Raw genomic sequence first — 18946 nt, 5'->3', positions numbered from 1 at the left:
TGGGAGGATTAAAATAAGAATTTGGTGCTGTTAATCAGAGATACTGTTTGCGAAGGATAATCCCTTTAGATTATTTCAAAGCACCCAAATTACTACAAAGCCAGATTATTCCATGTTGGAATTTAAATCTTCACTACATACAATAATAAGGCAGTACAAGGCTGCTTTCTGAGGTTAAAAATATCAACCCTGGCTGTCCTGTAAATTAAGACTATGAATATGTGAACTCTCATGAATGCAACAATGACAAGGTGGACAACCCTAATCTCAGGTTGAAGATCAGGGACAGAGACAATAATCTGTTGTGTCTCTTATAGGGCTGTCAGCATTAACGCGTTAATCGCGATGCGATTAAGGGCCGAGTATAATGCGTTAAATTTGTTTAATCGTATTAATCGCATGCCGCCATTTATTAATTTATTTTCACTTCACTCGGCTTTGCGTCGTGCCTAACAGGCTACTATTTTGCCGTACTTCCTCGTAACACATCCTGCTGCTGCAGGAATAGCAACGCGGATTTCGGTGCCTCATTCTGGTGCCACTGATATGTCTGCACTTCTCTCTGATGCTCTGAAACAGACGTTACAGGCAACAGAAACATTGCTGCACATGACGCTAGTTAACACTATACTCGACAGCAGCTAACGTTAGCCTACCGCTAGCTAGTAGCTGGATTAAACACGGTTACAATGCTGACAGCTAACGCTAAACAGTGTAAAGTGTGACTTTATTTCACTGTAGAGGATTCCAACACCGGGATGTAACAATCTGCAGCTGCCGTTGTCGGAAAAAAAACGACGGTGCGTTCAATGAAACTGGTAATTTACAGCCTTGTGGTGCATTCAAAGTTGTTGTTAAATTCAAATGTGTGACTAGATTAAATATATAATAAACAAATACAAATCTTAAAATCAAGTTCATAAAGTCACTTTCTTTGCATTCATTTGATTCCCAATCAAAATACACTGGTAAGAATGGCTTTCCATTGTTAATGTGTACTTAAAAACACTTCTGAAATGCAAAATAATAGAATTTTAATCATGTGATAAAACATACGATTAATCGCAATTAAGAAAATTTAATCGTTTGACAGCCCTAGTCTCTTAATAGGTCACTCAAACTACTTTCTGCCAACAAAATAGTCCCAATGAAAACTGTTGACAGTGATGTTTGTGGATTGTAGAGTAACAAATACTTTGTTTTTGGGAAGACACATTGCTGATGAGTTTTTCAAAGTGATTTTTCACAACTTTGGTGGTGGGTGGTGTCTAAAGCCTAAGTCTAAAATTGTATTTACTGGCCCGTGGTCATTTGTTACTGACCCTAATGACATGGAAAAAGATAAAATGAGTGAGAGAAGATTTGCTGAGTCAACAGCGCAAAACACAACATTCTTTTATTTTATTATGAGAAGTGTAAACATATTTTTGGCTTATTATCAAAATGTGGTGGGACAAATTAGACTGTAGCAGCCCGCCACATTCTAGGTAATCAATGGGAAACACTACAGTACTACTGTATATAATCTCTACCTAGTGCCTTTATGGTTGTGGTAATAGTTGGTGTTACTGCTCACTACCATGTGACCTGTGGCACAAGATATACTCACTTGCCAGCAGCGTAGACCTCTGCTGTGTCAAACAGATTAATGCCATTTTCATAGGCCAGAGTCATCAGCTGTTCTGCCATCTGTTGAGAGATCAGGGGAGAAGGAACAGAGACGGTGAAGGGTGGGGCGAGAGACCACTGATGTGAGGACTTTTCAATTATTAAACTTCCTTCACAAGACTAAACAAGGCTGCGATGGCTTTGCCTTCCTATGTGTTTATTCTCTGCCTGTCGACTCCCTATGGCAGTATGTTTTCACTTTAAGTAAAAACAGGCTTCTTGCGCAACCCTTGATGTGCCAGATCATGTGGAGGGCTTCCATTCCCGAGCTCTGACTGATGGAGGATGACAAAATCCATCTGCTCTCACCTCATCAGTTATCTGTCCACCGAACGTCACCCATGTTCCTACAGAGGTCGACAGGGAGGTGGGGTCAGAGTGTAAGTACATAAACACACATTCACACAAATGAGCAAGTAAACAGTTATACTATATGTTTTGGACAAGTGATACTGCACATAGTGGACAACAAACAAGATATATCAAAAAAAAAAAAAAAAAAAAAAAAAAAAAAAAAAGGCCCTCAGGATAATATATTTGAGCTGAGTTTCTGCTGAGTCACTGGAACTTATATTTTCACACTGTGTGAAAACACTCTTTCCTCCTTTTTTGAAGATAAAAAAGGCCGTGGGGTTATGAGTTCCCCTCACAGATCTTCTATACAAAGTCTTTGGTTGTGCAGCAAACTTCTCTGAGTGTCTCATGATCAAAAAGACTCTTACCTAATCCAAGGCAGGAGACCCGCAGGCCCGACTTCCCAAGGTTTCTGTCAAAACAGAGAAAATTACATTAACATGAATGCAGCACTGGGGTGGCAGTAATTAGTGATATTTCACACTCCAGCAGTGGCTATGACCATTAGAGTAGGACTTTAAGTGTCATTTTTATACTGATTGACCGATTGATAAATAAATAACTCTACCACTCATCTGTAATGTGAGGAAAGCAGGCAATTGCAGTGGAAGTCATTGAAGCTGGGAGGAACAGGGGTTTTGTATGGATTTGAAGGCAGCCAGCATCTACTGCAGCACTGACACATGCATGTTGGATGTGTAAGGAAGGACTGTAACACGTGTACCGTCAATTAGAATGTGTGTGTGTGTGTGTGTGTGTGTGTGTGTGTGTGTGTGTGTGTGTGTGTGTGTGTGAAATGCCAGGGGAAAGTCAAGAGTTCTTAAGCAGGCCCACCATGACATCCACTGAAATTTCTCACAGCACACCAGGATGCCTCAGCCGCCATCTGACGAAAATCCCCCCACAGCACTGCGGAAGCTTGACTACTCACAACAACTTGCTCCTAAAGCTGGCGTCTCTGAGCCTATCACAGTGCAGACAGACGCCTCTGCTGACAATTACAGCTTTCATTCTTTTGTGCGAGCATTTAAACTTCTCTTAGACGTCTATGGCTGCTAGTTAAATGGCAACACTGAAATAACTGATCTTGTTAAATTTGTCGTTAATTTCTCTTTTTTGGAGGAATTTGTAGTGTATCTTCAGACCTTAATAGTTCGGTTTCATCAGATATCACTGATCTAAGAAATTATTATATATATATTTTAATATTAATTAAACAAAATGAAGTGTGCTACCTCTGGTCAACCTACTTTCAGAGATAAGCTGGCAATGTAAAGAAATAAAAGAAATGTGGCATCAGAGATGATGTAACGTGCAGGAGTCAAAGTGAGCGTGTGGGAGGATATCTAATATATTTTTGTAAGACTGCCTATATAGAAATACAGTTGAAATGAAAAGGAGTAGAGAGGGAGACCGAGGATAGGTGTGCTGTGTGTGTGCAGATGTGTGTGTTATATGACTGCGCTTGTGACTGCATGTGTAAGTGGGACTGACTGAGAGTGTGTGTGGGTGGGTGTTTCGTGAAGCCATGATAAGATTGCTGAATTGCTGCGGTGAATAACAAAACACTCAATGTGGTCTGAACACCAAGTCCCAAAGAAACTGAAACCTAACTAAACCGTTTAAAATAAATAAATATGGAAATTTTAACAGTATCACATCTCCTGCAAGTAGGCTAAGTGGGCCACATTTGTGTTATGGTAAAAACAAAACAAGGCTCTTAAAATGTTTCAAGTTTCTTTTTTATGTATTTCCATATACTTTCTATTTTGGAAGCGTTAATCCAGTTAAATGTTCACTTCATCATCCAACATCATTAGTTCCACTTTTACTTCACTGAACCACCATGGATAGCAGAGGCTCTCCATTCATTTATATTCTTTTGTTTTCTAAATTAAGATATTGCAAATCACAGCAGAAGTCAACTTTCAGCCATCAGAGGTTTCAGTGAGATTGAGTGATTTGGAAAAATAATGAAATTGTATAAATTTTGTGTATAGTAAAGCATTTGGGTCAAACACATTCACAACAAAGAGCCTCATTAAAAAGATGTGATTTAGTCATTGAGGTCTGTAATCATGTTAAAGTTTGAATCAGAGAACTCAATGATGTCACGTATAGGAGCCCGCTGATTTATACAAACAGTCAGTCGTGAGGGAAAAGAGGAAGAAAGATAAGAGAATCCAGTGGGACCACGTGCCCTTACTGTGCACCGCGGTGTCAAGTTCCTTCTGGCAAAACACTGGAGCCAATCTACAATTAACTGCTTCTTAATTGAATGAGTACAATACCCCCTCAGGGTGCTGCTGACGGCACAAATAGAGATAGCCAAAACTAAAAGCAGCTCACTGACCAAAATTGTTAGTGGAGCATATTTGCTAAAGGGTTTTTGATGATGGATTGAGACATTTGTCAAGTGCAAAATATCTTCATTCAATATTCTGCTTGACTGCATCCTTTAGTAGTAGTAGTATCTAAACACGGTAGAGTGAGTCTGTTTCAAGCCTTGCACTGCTCCACATTTAAACACCTAATGTGATTAAATTAATTAGTGTTGCTTAATGTGTTAATACATGGTGCACACGCATGTTCAGAAAATGAGATGCATAGTAAACTAATAAGATATACCAGGAGCAACTGTATACACATGCTTCTAGAGTAGCACCATTTTCATCAGCGTGTGTAAGGGCTTATCAAAAAGCAAAGCTTACTGTGTTAAGTGTTGCATAAGCATGCTTTAACCATGAATACTGCACATACAGTACCAGTGCATTTAAGCACTTCCCTGAACCTTAAAATAACCAGGATATCAGAATACACAGCTCTGCCCTTGTCATTGTTCTCATTGTAAGGATGTCCCTTTGTCAGCACATTGTTGTGTTCAATAATTTACTAGACTGGCCTTGAATACTGCATTCTGCATTGCTAAAATGACCCTCTGCCAGGGCCTGTAAGCAGGCAGGGGTCAGGTTCACGCTGAGTCTCAGCAGACATGAACCACAACAGTAATGTCATCTCTCTCACACCCTCCTCAAAAATGAAGGAGACAGGCAGGCACAGTACAGGACAGCAACATCAATGCAGCCACAGGGACAAAGCCTGATGATAAACGTAGTGAGCATTGCGCATGTCCAGTCTGGTTGTTTACTTTGAAATATTAGGAAGCCTTTCCATGAGTTAACATTAGCCTTCTGATCCCATCAGCCAGAAGCTCAAGTGGACAAGGCGAGGGTTTTCATTTTCTAATGTTGGTTATGTGATTAAGGGTGGCTTGGAGATATATTTGTGGCTTGTTTACACACAGGTTGCATTTCACATTCATTGCTTGACACAATAAGTCCTGCTTGTCTAAAGGCCCGGACACACAGAAACAATAATCGGCCGTTGGACAGTGTGGCGAGGTCAGTGACTCGAGTCTGTTCAGTGTGTTCCGTGCTGTCATCCGCCGGAGGGGCCATCGGCCTTCATTTTTGAAGATTTGACATGTATAATCGGGAGGGCGGGCACTGCCGGCAGTCGGACTCAAATGACCCATCTGATTGGTAGAGTGCTAACCTGGAAATGGGGAGCGGAATGAGCGTGACTAGAGTCTCTCAAAATCTGATGAAAATCTTTTAAACTGACCTTTGTTGATCTGAAATGAAGACAGATTCAGCAACTGCATGGCCTATTTCTCGCTTAAAATGTTTTCAGAAACACGTTTCGGTGAACTATTTTAGTACAATATGAGATTGTATTCTGAACAAGCCGCCATGACAGTCTGTCTTTGAATTTCCACGTGACGCGTTCGTTCAATCAGCTGCCGGTGTTCATTTTAGGGCGACAATACAGATTAGCGCCGCCTGCTGTTATGGAGACGTATTACGTCTCGTCGCTTTGGTGTGTTCCGAGGAACTTTTTTGACCAACTCGGGGACACTGATCAGTCCAACTGCCTTTTTCTGCCAAGGGTCGGCCATCTGGTCAGTGTGTCTGCAGCTTAAGTCAATCATTCAGCTCTGCTGACGACTGTGGCCCCCATTGATGGAAGCTGATTTGTGGAACAAAGTGAAGCTTATTTTCCATCAATGTCAACATTAGGCAGGGCATATCTTTCAGTAATTAATTATTGATTACTGGATTGTTGGTTATTGGGTTAATGTCTCTAGAAGAAAAATCTGAAATAGAAGAGAGAAAGATGTGTAATAGCAGGACATCAACTCAGCAATGGAAAGTATGCACGGATAAAAATGAGTAGGTGAACACTAATGTCTTTGTTAATAGACTGACCTGTTCAATAACAAAAGGTGTGTCTCAATTCTGATACTTCTGTCAGTACACCTACATGTAGTACACTACAGTATGTACTCGCTTGTGTAGTGCGTACATTTCGACAGGGTAGTGTTCGTTTATGGCGGTTATGCACTGACCGGAAAGGACTCTTCTTCTTTTTAATGATGAATTGCAGCTGGACGTGCTTTACCACCACCTACAAAAGTCCTGGTGTTGGAATCCTTTCCAGTGAAACAAAGTCACACTTTTTACACCGTTTAGCTTTCAGTATTTTAGCCGTGTTTAAGCAAGGTACTAGCTAACGGTAGGCTAACGTTTCGGAGCAACAGAGAGCAGTGCAGGCATTCAAGTGGCACCGAAATCCGCATTGCTATTTGGTCTGGTAGATACTGGTCGTTTAGGAACCCAACCCAATCCGTGATGGGACAAATATACACCCACATTGTCTCTTGATCTTGTTGTTAAAACTATCATAATAAGGCAACCTGGAAGGCTACAGCAAATACTTGTCAGCCTAGATAAAAAAAAAAAAAACTAGGGCTGTCAGCATTAATGCGTTAATCGCGATGCAATTAAGGGTCGAGCATAATGCGTTAATTTTTTTTTTTTTTTTTTTTTTTTTTTTTTTTTAATCGTATTAATCGCATGCCGCCATTTATTAATTTATTTTCACTTCACTTGGCTTTGCGTCGTGCCTAACAGGCTACTATTTTGCCGTACTTCCTCGTAACACATCCTGCTGCTGCAGGAATAGCAACGGGGATTTCGCAGCCTCATTCCGGTGCCACTGATATGCCTGGACTTCTCTCTGATGCTCTGAAACAGACGTTACAGGCAACAGAAACATTGCTGCACATGATGCTAGTTAAGACTACACTCGACAGCAGCTAGTGTTAGCCTAACGCTAGCTAGTAGCTGGATTAAACACGGTCACAATGCTGACAGCTAACGCTAAACAGTGTAAAGTGTGACTTTATTTCACTGTAGAGGATTCCGACACCGGGATGTAACAATCTGCAGCTGCTGTTGTCGGAAAAACACAGACAGTGCGTTCAATGAAACTGGTAATTTACACCCTCGTGGTGCATTCAAAGTTGTTGTTAAATTCAAATGTGTAACTAGATTAAATATATAATAAACAAATACAAATCTTAAAATCAAGTTCATAAAGTCACTTTCTTTGTATTCATTTGATTCCCAATCAAGATACACTGGTAAGAATTGCTTTCCATTATTAATATGTACTTAAAAACAGTTCTGAAATGCAAAATAATATAATTTTAATCATGTGATAAAACATGCAATTAATCGCGATTAACTATAGAAATTCAACGATTAATCGCGATTAAGAAAATGTAATTGCTTGACAGCCCTAAAAAAAACGTAATGGTTCAGACACCCATGATTTTAGCTAGTCTTGAATTAATAAGTCAGCATAAAATTCATTATTATGCCTTATGCCATCTTAATGATCAACTCAATACTGTTAAAACCAGTTATCTGAAAGATTTTTTTTCTGAGTTTTGATATGTTCAGTCTACTGTTGCACCCTTGAAATTATAACTTATACAGGGTATCAACTATATGCCTGTCATGTCAGATCTGCTCCTGTAATTGTGTTTTAAGACAATGGTTGAGAAGATGAGGAGGGATTGATACACTAACATCAAGTATATCCCAATTAAAAGCATTATACCGAAAAATCATGAACTGGTTACAGTAAGTCTCGGTAAGGTGTGACAGCTGAGTATAAGGAAGGACTGGAGGCATGGACTGAGTGGTCGACAGACTGGGTGGGAGAGAGGACTGAAAGTCGACGTGAAGTCAGCGGAGAGAGGACTGAAAGTCGACGTGAAGTCAGCGGATAGGACAGGGTGATGAATTAGGAAACAAGGTCACAGAGCTGTAAAGCGGAACGTGTTGAGAGATATGTTCACCGAGCAGCACTATTAATACTACCTAACTCGTGGGTTCAACTTCAGAAGGCACACAGACCAAATGCCACTAGCTTGTGTTGGCTGCAGGTGGTTTCCTCCATCATTTAGGTTTATGTAACATCCATTAAAAGGAAGGAGTGACAGTGGAGAATATTAGATTAGAAATTTCCTGACTAGACAATAGGAATAGGGCGTGCCACTTTACTCTTAAGCTGCTTATACACATGAACTGTTAGCATATGCACTATTTATGAGGCTGTGTACAGACTGTGGCAACAGCTTTCCTTGGAACGTACTGTAAAGAATCAATCCATCTATCTATCTACTCAACAGTTTGCCCAAAACTAAAAAAATCCCCATTATAGGCTTCTTTGTATCAGCTGAACCTTAACAAGCATACAGTTGGATACCCTATTTATCCAATTATCTTCAATTCCCCTCATTGCTACGAAGCATGAATGGTTATGCGCTTCATTGTGCAAACCCTACAGCATTCTACCACGAGGCTCTGTTCACTTGCTGCCAGCTGGATAACATTTTGTTTTTACAACCTAACACAGAAAACCTCAATTCTCATTTCAGATAAAGCCCAAGACGGATTTGCGTGGGGTGAGTTGTGACAGGAGGTGAATGGCACCTGAAAAAAAGACTTTTTTTAAGAGTTAACTGTTGTTTTAAAGGAATCGTTTGACATTTTGGGTAATACACTAATCGGTTTTCTTGCCAAGAGTTAATGAGAAAATCGATAAAGAAGGAAACGATTATCTTCGCTCAGCATAAAGACTGGAAGCAGGAGGAAACAGCTAGTGTAACTGTCTACCAGCAACTCTATAGCTCACAAATTATTTTGTTATATCCAGATGTCTCCGCTGGTTGCTTGGAAACCTCACAGTGACAACAAAAGTTTTAGAGGTGGGATTTTTTTAAACTTTGCACAGAGCCAGGCAAGCCTTCCCCATTTTTCCAGTCCTTATGATTATCTAAGATAAGTGGCTGCTGGCTCTAGCTTTATACTTAACGGACAGACATGAAAGTGGTATTGATATTTTCATCTAAATCTCAGGAAAAAAAGTAGATTAACATATTTCCCATATGTTGAATTATTCCTTTAAGTTCTAACCTCAACACAGGGCTAGACCTGTACAGAAGATCCTTTAAATTACAATTGTTCAAGGCCCTGTCAAATCACCGATCTTGTGACTTTCAGTTCTTGAAGCTAGTGCATTAAATGTTTTGGTATGGGCAACATAAAATAAAACAATAAAAATAAGTCCAAACCGACACATTTGACCCTGAGACAAACATGTATTGTCTTGTGAGTCTTTTAAACATCCTCTTAATGTATGTGTGCGCTCTTTTGTAAAAAAATAAATAAATAAATAAAAATAAAAAGATCTGGATGAAGTTATGGCTGCGAAATAAGTTTTAGTTTGTACATTCCAGAGTTCCAGAATCACTTCCGGTCATTTCTGCTCTTGTGACGTGACTCGATGATCCGCTATCTCTCATGGAAGCCATTCAATTAACACACGCTCAGTTATACACAGTATAGTGTAATTTGCTTGCAGCGCCATATTTGACAGCAGCTTGAGAACACATCAAATGTGATTTCATGTATTTCATTTCAAGTATGCAACACACGCAGCCAGAAACATAAAGCCACTGGCATTGAAGCACTTTAAGACAGTTGTCAATGGCAGTTTATTTTTTTTTTTACTTGGGCATAAACAGATTGTTGGCTCAGAGGGCTTCCCTGAGGCTGAATTTGTTTTTCTTCTAACTCGGGCGTTTTCAGAGACTCTTGTCTGGGGATAAATCTGCCAGTCCCCACAGGGATGGAAAATCTTCTGCTATACGCTGGAGAGGAACGAGAGAGAAACTTCCTAGAACCTGTAGGGGATTCCACGTCTCTTTTACGGCATCTTTAATGTCAAACTGAGCTGTGCTCTAACATCCTGACATGCTTTTAAATTGACAATCGTAGCCAAAGGATATGGATAAAGCATATTCCCTGACAATGCCAACAGATTAAATGCATTTTATAATGTTTTTAAAGGCAACACACAACCTGAATTGTGAGGTATTTACATACTGTAAAAGGGTTCAACTGTACTAACTAGCTTTAACTAGCTTGAAGGAGACCATCTTGCTGATGAAAAGGAGATTGTGCTGGCTACTGTATCAATTTAGAGAAAACTGGCTCGTGCCATCTGTCTAATTAAAGAAATGTTGAGGTTAATATTCATAATACACATGACTAAGCAGGATGCTGTGGGGTAGATGGGATTTTCCCCTGCTGGCCTGCACTCTATTACTTTCTGAAATAAGCTGTAGCCTCCTTCTACAGTACAGGCTCACTTCTATCTGTACTACATTATTTCCTCAATCACACATTACATAACCAGAAGTTCAAATGCTTCTTATGCAGAGAGAAAAGGCACAACACACATTTCATTAATCAATGTATAATGTATGCAGAATGACAGTCTAGTGTGGCAGCTTTATAAATATAATAACCTCACACAGAGCATTTAAACACATAATTGTGCACATATGTATATAGGCAGCTTTTATAACACTGGACTAAATCATTATTAAAGCTAAACAAAATTCCTGCACACATACTTTAAACAAAGGACTTGCCTCTTCCTGGCAGTGCACGACAGAACTTGTTTTGTCCCCATCAGGACATTAGTTCACTTAAATGTTTTTCTTCTCCCATTGCTGGCAGTAGTTTGTTTCGTGTGTGTGTTCCTTTAGGAACTGTAGAAACTTTTGCACCATGGGATTTAGTCAGAAAGTTGAATGTGAGCAAGCCTCATGGTTTGTGTTATCATCTCTCCATACTATCCGCTTCAATCTTCGACGTTCCATGCCTTTGGTAGCATTCTTGGTAGGTGAAATAGATGATGACATTACTGTTCTTATATCTTTGTTAATTATTGTTAGTAAGTTTGATGCAGTATGTATATTTTTTGATGATGACTGATAGCTCAGTAAGCTAGTTTGCCAATATTATCTTGTGTTGTGCTACATGTAAGTTTATTTTATTTAGATAAACAATATAGGTTATATTACGTACACTGTATAACAATACATTACGTATTTCCTTTATTTCAGCTTACATGTCAGTCCTTCCAGAAAAATTAGTTTTTTGTGATTGTTGCAGGCAAAAATCATTGATTATGCGGCACGTTTTCTTAAAAAATGCGATAGAATATGCGGGATATTTATGCAATTTTATGCGATGAAATTGCGGGAACTTGCAAAAACTGCGGTTTCATCATGGCTTCATCGCAGGGTTTGCAGCTTTTTGATGATGTTCACGTCGCATAATTACGTCACTTCATAACGTTCCCATGGCAACAGGGGAAAATGGCTGCTCTTTTCAACTTTCTGCTAAGATATATGTGACTTTTTTACAACGAAAATGTGGGGATTATGAAATATGCAAGCCCTGCATATTTTGCGCGGAAATCGGCAATTTATGCGGTGAAAGTGCGGTGTATTTGAAAAAATGCGGCCCCCACATAAATATGCAGACTTTGGCTGATTATGCATTGAATTATGCGATCGCATAATCGCGTTTTCTGGAGGGACTGACATGTTAGCTACTGTATATACTACCACATTACAGTGACGTGTAGTTATATTTTTATATATTGTTATATGTTTGTGACTCATCAATATGTAAGTAACTGGTCATTGTGTTTCATTTCCCAGTTTCACCCTTTCAAAGCCAAATAAACTGAGTTACGACAATCCCAGTCTCCAGTGCTTGATGGTGGAAGGTGTTGAGCTGCTGGTCAGATTGCACAGGGTTACGTGCATGCAGGACAAGATAGAACTAATAAATCTAGGCTATTTCTAGAGCATTTAAGAAAATAACATGCAGAGAGAAATGAGTGGTGCTAAGACAGACACACACACACACACACACACACACACACACTAATTAAACTCACTATCAGTGAGACAAAGAAAGAACAGCTGTCTTCATTTTCTCCTTCAACATAACACAAGTGTGTCCCTCATGTGAACGCGCTTATAGGCAAAATATTCCACAACAACCCCCCCCCCCCCCCCGATCTCACTCGATTTCTTATACAACACAGACAAACCCTCAGTGCATACAGTGAAACACAAGCCTACATCAGTAAATGAACCATCCCACCGCAATTTCTCTCCACATGCCCAGAGCAAACAGATGTGTTGTGAATGTTCTTTAAGATGATACCTTAGTGGCTACTGTGGGCCTAAAAGCTGTGCTGTGTGGATGAGTCTTAGTATTTACAGTAGAGTGGCCAAAGTGTACTCCTGTATGCGTGTTATGTTCAACTACCACAGTCTATTTATGATTCATATTTCAAGGGGGAGTGCAGGCTGTGGAAAGCTGGCTCCCTGATAAAGAGCCCTTAGAATACAGGAAAACATCCCAGCATGCACCCACACTCATGACGCCCCAAATCTCACACCCACAGCTTTTGTTACCAAAAGCCTGAGCAATGCATGCTTTTGCTTTTGGGTAGCAAACTATTGGGGGAAAAATGCTCAGTTTCATCTTTCTTAAAAATTCCCCAACAAGGACAAGAACATTCCCATAGTTAAGCGCCACATATTGAATTTCCCTTTTGCAATTGCAGCTAATAATACAATAAAGACATTAAACCTGTGCACTAATAATTGATGTGTACATATTACACATTTTTGACAGTATGCTGCTCTCATTTCTGTCTTTATAAATTCTGCCATCTGTTACATCACGTCACTTCAAGGTGCACTAAATGAAAACAGAACTGGTGAGACAGGTTATCTCTGTGATTTATAAAAACACATCACAGCTTCACACAACACATTGGTGGGATTTCTATGCCATCTGCTTACACAACACTGCCAGTAGCTATTTACTGTGGCTGTGATTCACTGTCAACTTTACAACCAAAAATGGACCTCCAGAGATGTGAGGAATCCTACTGACAGTCTGGGCTAAAGCAAGTTACTTGTAGATTTACACCAGGAGAGAAGGTGAGTCAGATTTACATGGTTTACATGGTCACAGCAATAAACAATACTGCAAGTGTTGTGGAGCTGATGCGTTGACACAAAATCCTACTAAAAGCACAAATGTTATCCACAGCAGTTTACAGTATAGGTGCTCCTATATTTAGTCTGCACAAAGCACAAAAATGGCAGTCCAACCAAAAAGTGAGACTTATTCAAATTTATACACATCAGCAATAATTTGCTGCAGTTTATTTGCTACACCTCAGCAAATAAAAGTGGCTCCTGTAAAGATGACTCATTCCCTCAAGACCCTTCTGAGGTTTGGTTGCTTGAGAGAAGAGCTGATAACTGGACTGTGAAAAGCAGGGGCTTTATAGGATTGTCTCCCCACCTGCACTGCCTTCCCAATCTCACAGATATTCTTCCATTCCCTTAGAAGGACTACTTTACATAATCATAAGCCATTTTGTGTACGTCATTAATTCAGTCCTGACTGAAGGCATTTAATCATTCCTTGGAGGAGGTGCAGGTTCTCACAGTCAAGCTTGATGATTTTAACAATTCAGGTCATGCAGGCCCGGTGTGACATTACAAAACGGTTCAGTCTGTGGTGAGACAGCCTACTAAAGCTGCCGCAATCCCTCGGTATACCTTGAAAAGATGTTCACTTTGATGGTTTCCTCGGCCTTGTGGGGGAGGTCACTTCCAACCTAACCAGCATCCCATGGATGAAGACTGACAGACTTGATTAAAGCTCAAGGCTGACATTGAAGGAAACGGAGAGAGCACTGTTTGCAAATAAGTCTGATCTGAATTTCACACGGCTATTCTGCAGTGTGGATAATCGTGGAAAGTTTTGCTGGGTGGATAAGCTTTAACTGTATTCTTTTGGGGAACAGTTACAAAACCACTAACCTTCAGCTGTCAAAATGTCAATAAGAGAAACTAAAAACTTAAAATTTAACGGAGAGAAAAAACTCCTTGTGCTCAAGGATAAAAAGATAAATGCATGGCCATGCAAAAGGGCTTGCGAGCTTAAACTCAGAGAGGCATGTTTGAAAGATACACAGTGACATGAGCACAGATCACTCCAGCCTACTTTACTTCCTCTTGGGCATAGTGCCTACACTAGCATTAATCTTAGCAATCTCCCTTTCTTTCTTTCACTCTCTCCTTACTTCCCTTTCATTTGCATCTCTTCAAAACCACGAAACGCTATGTTGTATCCTCAGTCAGGCCAGCATTACCTTCAATTTGCATCAGATGCAAGCCTATTTCACAACACCGAACCCATTATGTATTTTGGACTACACTGCGGAAGCACAGAACACAAACAGCCACTTGCGCCCCGAGCTGAAAATTATTCTTCTCATTCAATATTATTAGCCTCAATAATGACGCTAGCAAATCAGATGCAAAGGATTGTGATGTTCCTTCAGACAACAGTACTGAGGACGGGTGAATGATTTCCTCTAATCAACGCCCAATCTTAATTTCTAAATCAACGTACCACTAATCTTTCACCCCCCAAAAACAATTCTGCTTCAAAGGCACAACATCACCGTGCAGTTTTTTCTTCTTTAGGTTTTGGAGCTTGAAAAACATTTTTTGAAAATATAAACTGTTGATTACAATATTAACAGTTATATCAGAAATGTAATTCACAACTTGCATGACAATCCTATAAAGAGTACAGTACAAATAGACAACCAAAAAAAGTTCCTGTTTGGTAAAACGGTAGAATAACAGGAAAACAGCTCACAAGCTTTTAATGGAGGCTCTTCATTAGCCTCTGTATTGTGAGATTTCTGCTGCAGTTTTGATACAACTGCAGAAACGAATATCTGCACATCATATCTAATATTACTCTCCAGTCAAGAAGTGTGTTCAGTTGAATTCATTTTCTATCAAAAGAACTAGCAAGTCCTTTTAGCAAAAAGACAGTAGGCTTTGGTAACACTTTGCTACTCAAACTAAGGCTAGAAACAAGGAAGACTGTTATCATATTATCAATATTCTTCATATATATATATATATATATATATATATATATATATATATATATATATATATATATATACACACATATATATATATATATATATATATATATATATATATATATATATATATATATATATATATATATATATATATATATATATATATCACACAGATTTAGGTTGCTAGTTAGAGAATAGAATGAGTATAAATCATACTGAAAATATGTATATTGCAAAGGTTGCAGTTGTGCTAGAATGTAGTACATGGATGCAGGTTTTTTTTGGTGAGCGCTTGTCATTTTAAATCAATATTTCTTGTCAAACAATTGTCTTGGTGAGCAGTTTAGTGACAGAGAGCAGGACATTATTGCAAATTAACTAATCTTTTATCCACGTCAGGACAGCTGAACTTCAACTGTTTGAAGGGATGTGATAAATAGTCAATGCAGCATTATGTCAACATACAATACAATGGTGTGGGCAAAAGTTTGTTTTCACAGCATAACAGGGACACTCTTCAATATAGCAACAAGGGTTATTCTAATAGTAACAACTGACTTTGTATGTATAATGATTGGATATATATCTGATTTTATTATTTCTGCTTACAAAATGATCTGCAGTAATAATAATATCTATAAACCCACATAAGAAATTCAAAACTAAAGGATTATCAGTATAAGGTAAACAAATACAAAAATGGTGTTTTGTGATAATAGTATTCTTGCACTTAAAGAGACTAATCTGGAAAAATACTAATACTAAAATACTAAATAGTTTGCTCTTTAAAAGGTGAACAATGCAGCTCACTGTACTTTGTCATTCCTGCACAGAACAGATCAATGGCCACTAACTAAATGTAAATTACATGCCAACCACTTAGTTGTATCATTTAAGCGCAAAGATCAGACAAAACTACAAATTGCAAATCTTTCCTTCTGAGATATTGCTATTTTTGAGGGGAGTTTGGGGAGGTTAATTAATTAGTTACTGTCATAATAACCGTCGTCAGTCTTAAACAGGTGGGGTTGGGCAGTTCTGACAGGAAGGAGAAAGGAAGAAAAATTGGCATACAGTACATAGCAAGATTGGACAAATGGGCAGTCTTTTTTTGTGATGTATTGTAGCCTGAGCCAAGAGGAATGTGACATGTCATATTTAAAATCTACTTTAGCAGCAGGGGGACAAATCCTGCAGTTTAAGATCAATTAAAATATTGATGATGATAAAAGTCTAATGAAATTTATAGCAACCAGTTAACAGTTCAGACATGCCCTACCTATACTTCATGCCAGTCCTCATGCTTTGCTCGCTGGAGGAAGGCACACTCTGAACAGAGAGTTGTCCAAGACTGCGAGCCACCATCGCCACTGCTCTGAACTTGCTGCGGGTGCCTGTGTTGGGGCTGTTGGCATTCTGTCGGTTTAGCCGGTCCTCTGTGGCGCGGCTCACCCCCCCACGGTGGTCAGTGCACACTAATGACACCTGCATCCTGGCTTTTGGCCGGCCGTCCCAAATGCAGATACTTAAACTTTCCTCTGGTTAAATCAGTTAAGACAAACTCCCAGAGGTGCGAAGTCTGAGGATCCTCTAATGAGCATGAGGCAGTTCAGTCTGTAGGAGGCAACTACTCCAAATCCAGTCTCACACACTGTTCCTCCGTTAGAAATCACTACCCAGTTACTAAAGTGACTAACCAGCTGACAATGTTCAGAAAAAAGGGGCAGAAGGGTGGGAGGGCAGATCAGAATGTATTCAAACAGTGAAGGACTGCTGATCAGGTGAAAACAAAATCCTCTCAAAGGAAGTCCAAATCCAAGCACAACATTACAGCATCTCTGTCTCAGCTGGTGTGAGAAACAAATGTGCAATCACTGCAGACTTCAGATACATAAAACGCAGGTCCAGTACAAAGCTATAAATAAAAGAAAAATCTAAATCTAAAAACCACAGTCCCAAAAAAAAAAAAAAAAAAAAAAAAAAAGAAAAGCGCTCATGTGAATTTCACTCTGCAAGTTCTTCCTTGATTCATCCGGGTGTCCTCCTTTGGCTTTAATCAGAGGCTCATCAGAGGCTGATAGGCAGATTTAGAGTATTGCAATTTCCTTTTAAAGCTGAGCTCAGTGCTAGAGATAAAACCTTTTGCTGCCAAGCTTTAACAGTGGAAACGCATAGATCCACACAAAGAGATGAAGAGAATAAACACAGTTCCGGGAGGTATTCATCTCCCCTTCTGAGTCCGCCTTGATAGTTGCCCCGTCTGCTGAATATTCTACTGAATACTACTGCATGTTAGCAAAAGGGCAACCTCATATTCACTTGACAGCTCTGGCCGTTGCCTGGATTAAATTTACATCTGTATGCCTTGTGCTCAGCGTAAAGCTGCACGGGGCACACAGGCAAGAGATGGGAGTAGCGTGTGAGAGAGAGAGAGAGAGAGAGAGAGAGAGAGAGAGAGAGAGAGAGAGAGAGAGAGAGAGAGAGAGAGAGAGAGAGAGAGAGAGAGAGGGGAGGGAGGGGATGTGGTGGGAGGGATATGTTGAGAAGCTATAAGGAGGAATATTCAGAGAGCTACAACAGCGTGAGAGAGCAAAGCATTGAAATCTGTTGTGTTTACAGTCACATTAAGAATGTGCTCTTCTTTGTCTTTCTGTTGCCCTGCAGTGTGCTTTAATGTAGTTTATTCTGTCAGAAGAAAATGGGGGAAGCTGAATGCTCACTGGTCAGAACTTTGCAATAGCCTCCAGAAAAGGGGGCTCTCACGTGGGTCTGTTCAACAGCCCATGAAATATTCATTATGTAACTTTATCTGTGACAATATATGTCAAAGGCAGGACTGTCACAGACATAACTGAGATGCTACGTTTGTCTATATTGCGGCATTCCTTGTAAGTGATTAAAAGAAATTATATAACTTTGCATATTCTTAAGCTGAGCACAGAAATTATTAAGGTTGCAGGATACAGCTCCTGAATACTACTGTATAACATCTGTTTGTTATTAGCTGGTCTGATGAACATTAAAAGCATTCTTAGAGGAGCCGAGTAGTAAAAATATGATAATGGTTAGAGGTTGAAAGTTACCACCACAGTATTGGACTCAGCGCAACAGTGGCTGCAGATTGAAGAGACAGTAGATTAGACACACGCTCCCAGTAATATAATACTGAAGCTTATCTGAACGGACCAGCCAGTGTGCCAAGGAGATAATTAAAAGAGATGCCATCAGAAGCAGACGTGTATAGTAAAAGAAGTCGAAGAGGCAACCTCCATCACGGGACTCCAGCAAACAGGCTGTTGCTAACTGACAGCTCTATTCTTGGAGCTATGACCTTTGGTCTCCTTGACTTAAATAGAACCCTGAGGGTTAAGGTTTAATTCAACTGAAATTTGATTTAAATTTGACACCGTGGACAGAGAGCAGAGAAGCCAGGCTCAAGACCGCGTTTCGAAATGCTCCTTCCTGTAACAACACTGAAGCAGCTGAAGGGGATCTTTTCACCTTTGGAGGGTTATGTCCTGCACTTTGGGTCAGGGTGATGAGGAACACAGGGCCCCCAGGAGTTGTGACATGGTGAAGGCACTGTACTGAGAAGTGGGAGAGGCTGGGGACAGGAGCTCAGGCTGCACAGATACAGTGTCAGTCCTGTGAGCCATGCTGATACACACATAATAAGCCTGACAAAAAATCCCCCAGCCTTGGCTAGATA

At 39.8% G+C, this 18946-nt stretch overlaps 1 protein-coding gene across 8 annotated transcripts in view; it reads right to left on the bottom strand.

Moving 5' to 3' along the window:
- The window catches only part of kcnab2a (potassium voltage-gated channel, shaker-related subfamily, beta member 2 a), a 100964-nt gene that overhangs the window by 12885 nt on the left and 69133 nt on the right, over positions 1-18946 (bottom strand). For 7 of the 8 annotated variants that reach the window (XM_031301636.2, XM_036002459.1, XM_031301635.2 and 4 more), the window contains 3 exons: positions 2391-2434; positions 1978-2015; positions 1610-1689 (listed from right to left, as the gene is read on the bottom strand). In XM_031301636.2, the coding sequence (XP_031157496.1) occupies positions 1610-1689; positions 1978-2015; positions 2391-2434 (162 nt within the window). Of the gene's footprint in view, positions 1-1609; positions 1690-1977; positions 2016-2390; positions 2435-16516; positions 17635-18946 lie in introns of those variants that run through there. The other variant, XM_031301634.2, reaches the window with a different exon arrangement.

Source organism: Sander lucioperca, chromosome 6, assembly GCF_008315115.2.
Source record: "Sander lucioperca isolate FBNREF2018 chromosome 6, SLUC_FBN_1.2, whole genome shotgun sequence".
Lineage (NCBI taxonomy): Eukaryota > Metazoa > Chordata > Actinopteri > Perciformes > Percidae > Sander > Sander lucioperca.
The sequence above is the reverse complement of the archived record's forward strand: the minus strand, read 5'-3'. Positions and strand labels throughout refer to the sequence as shown.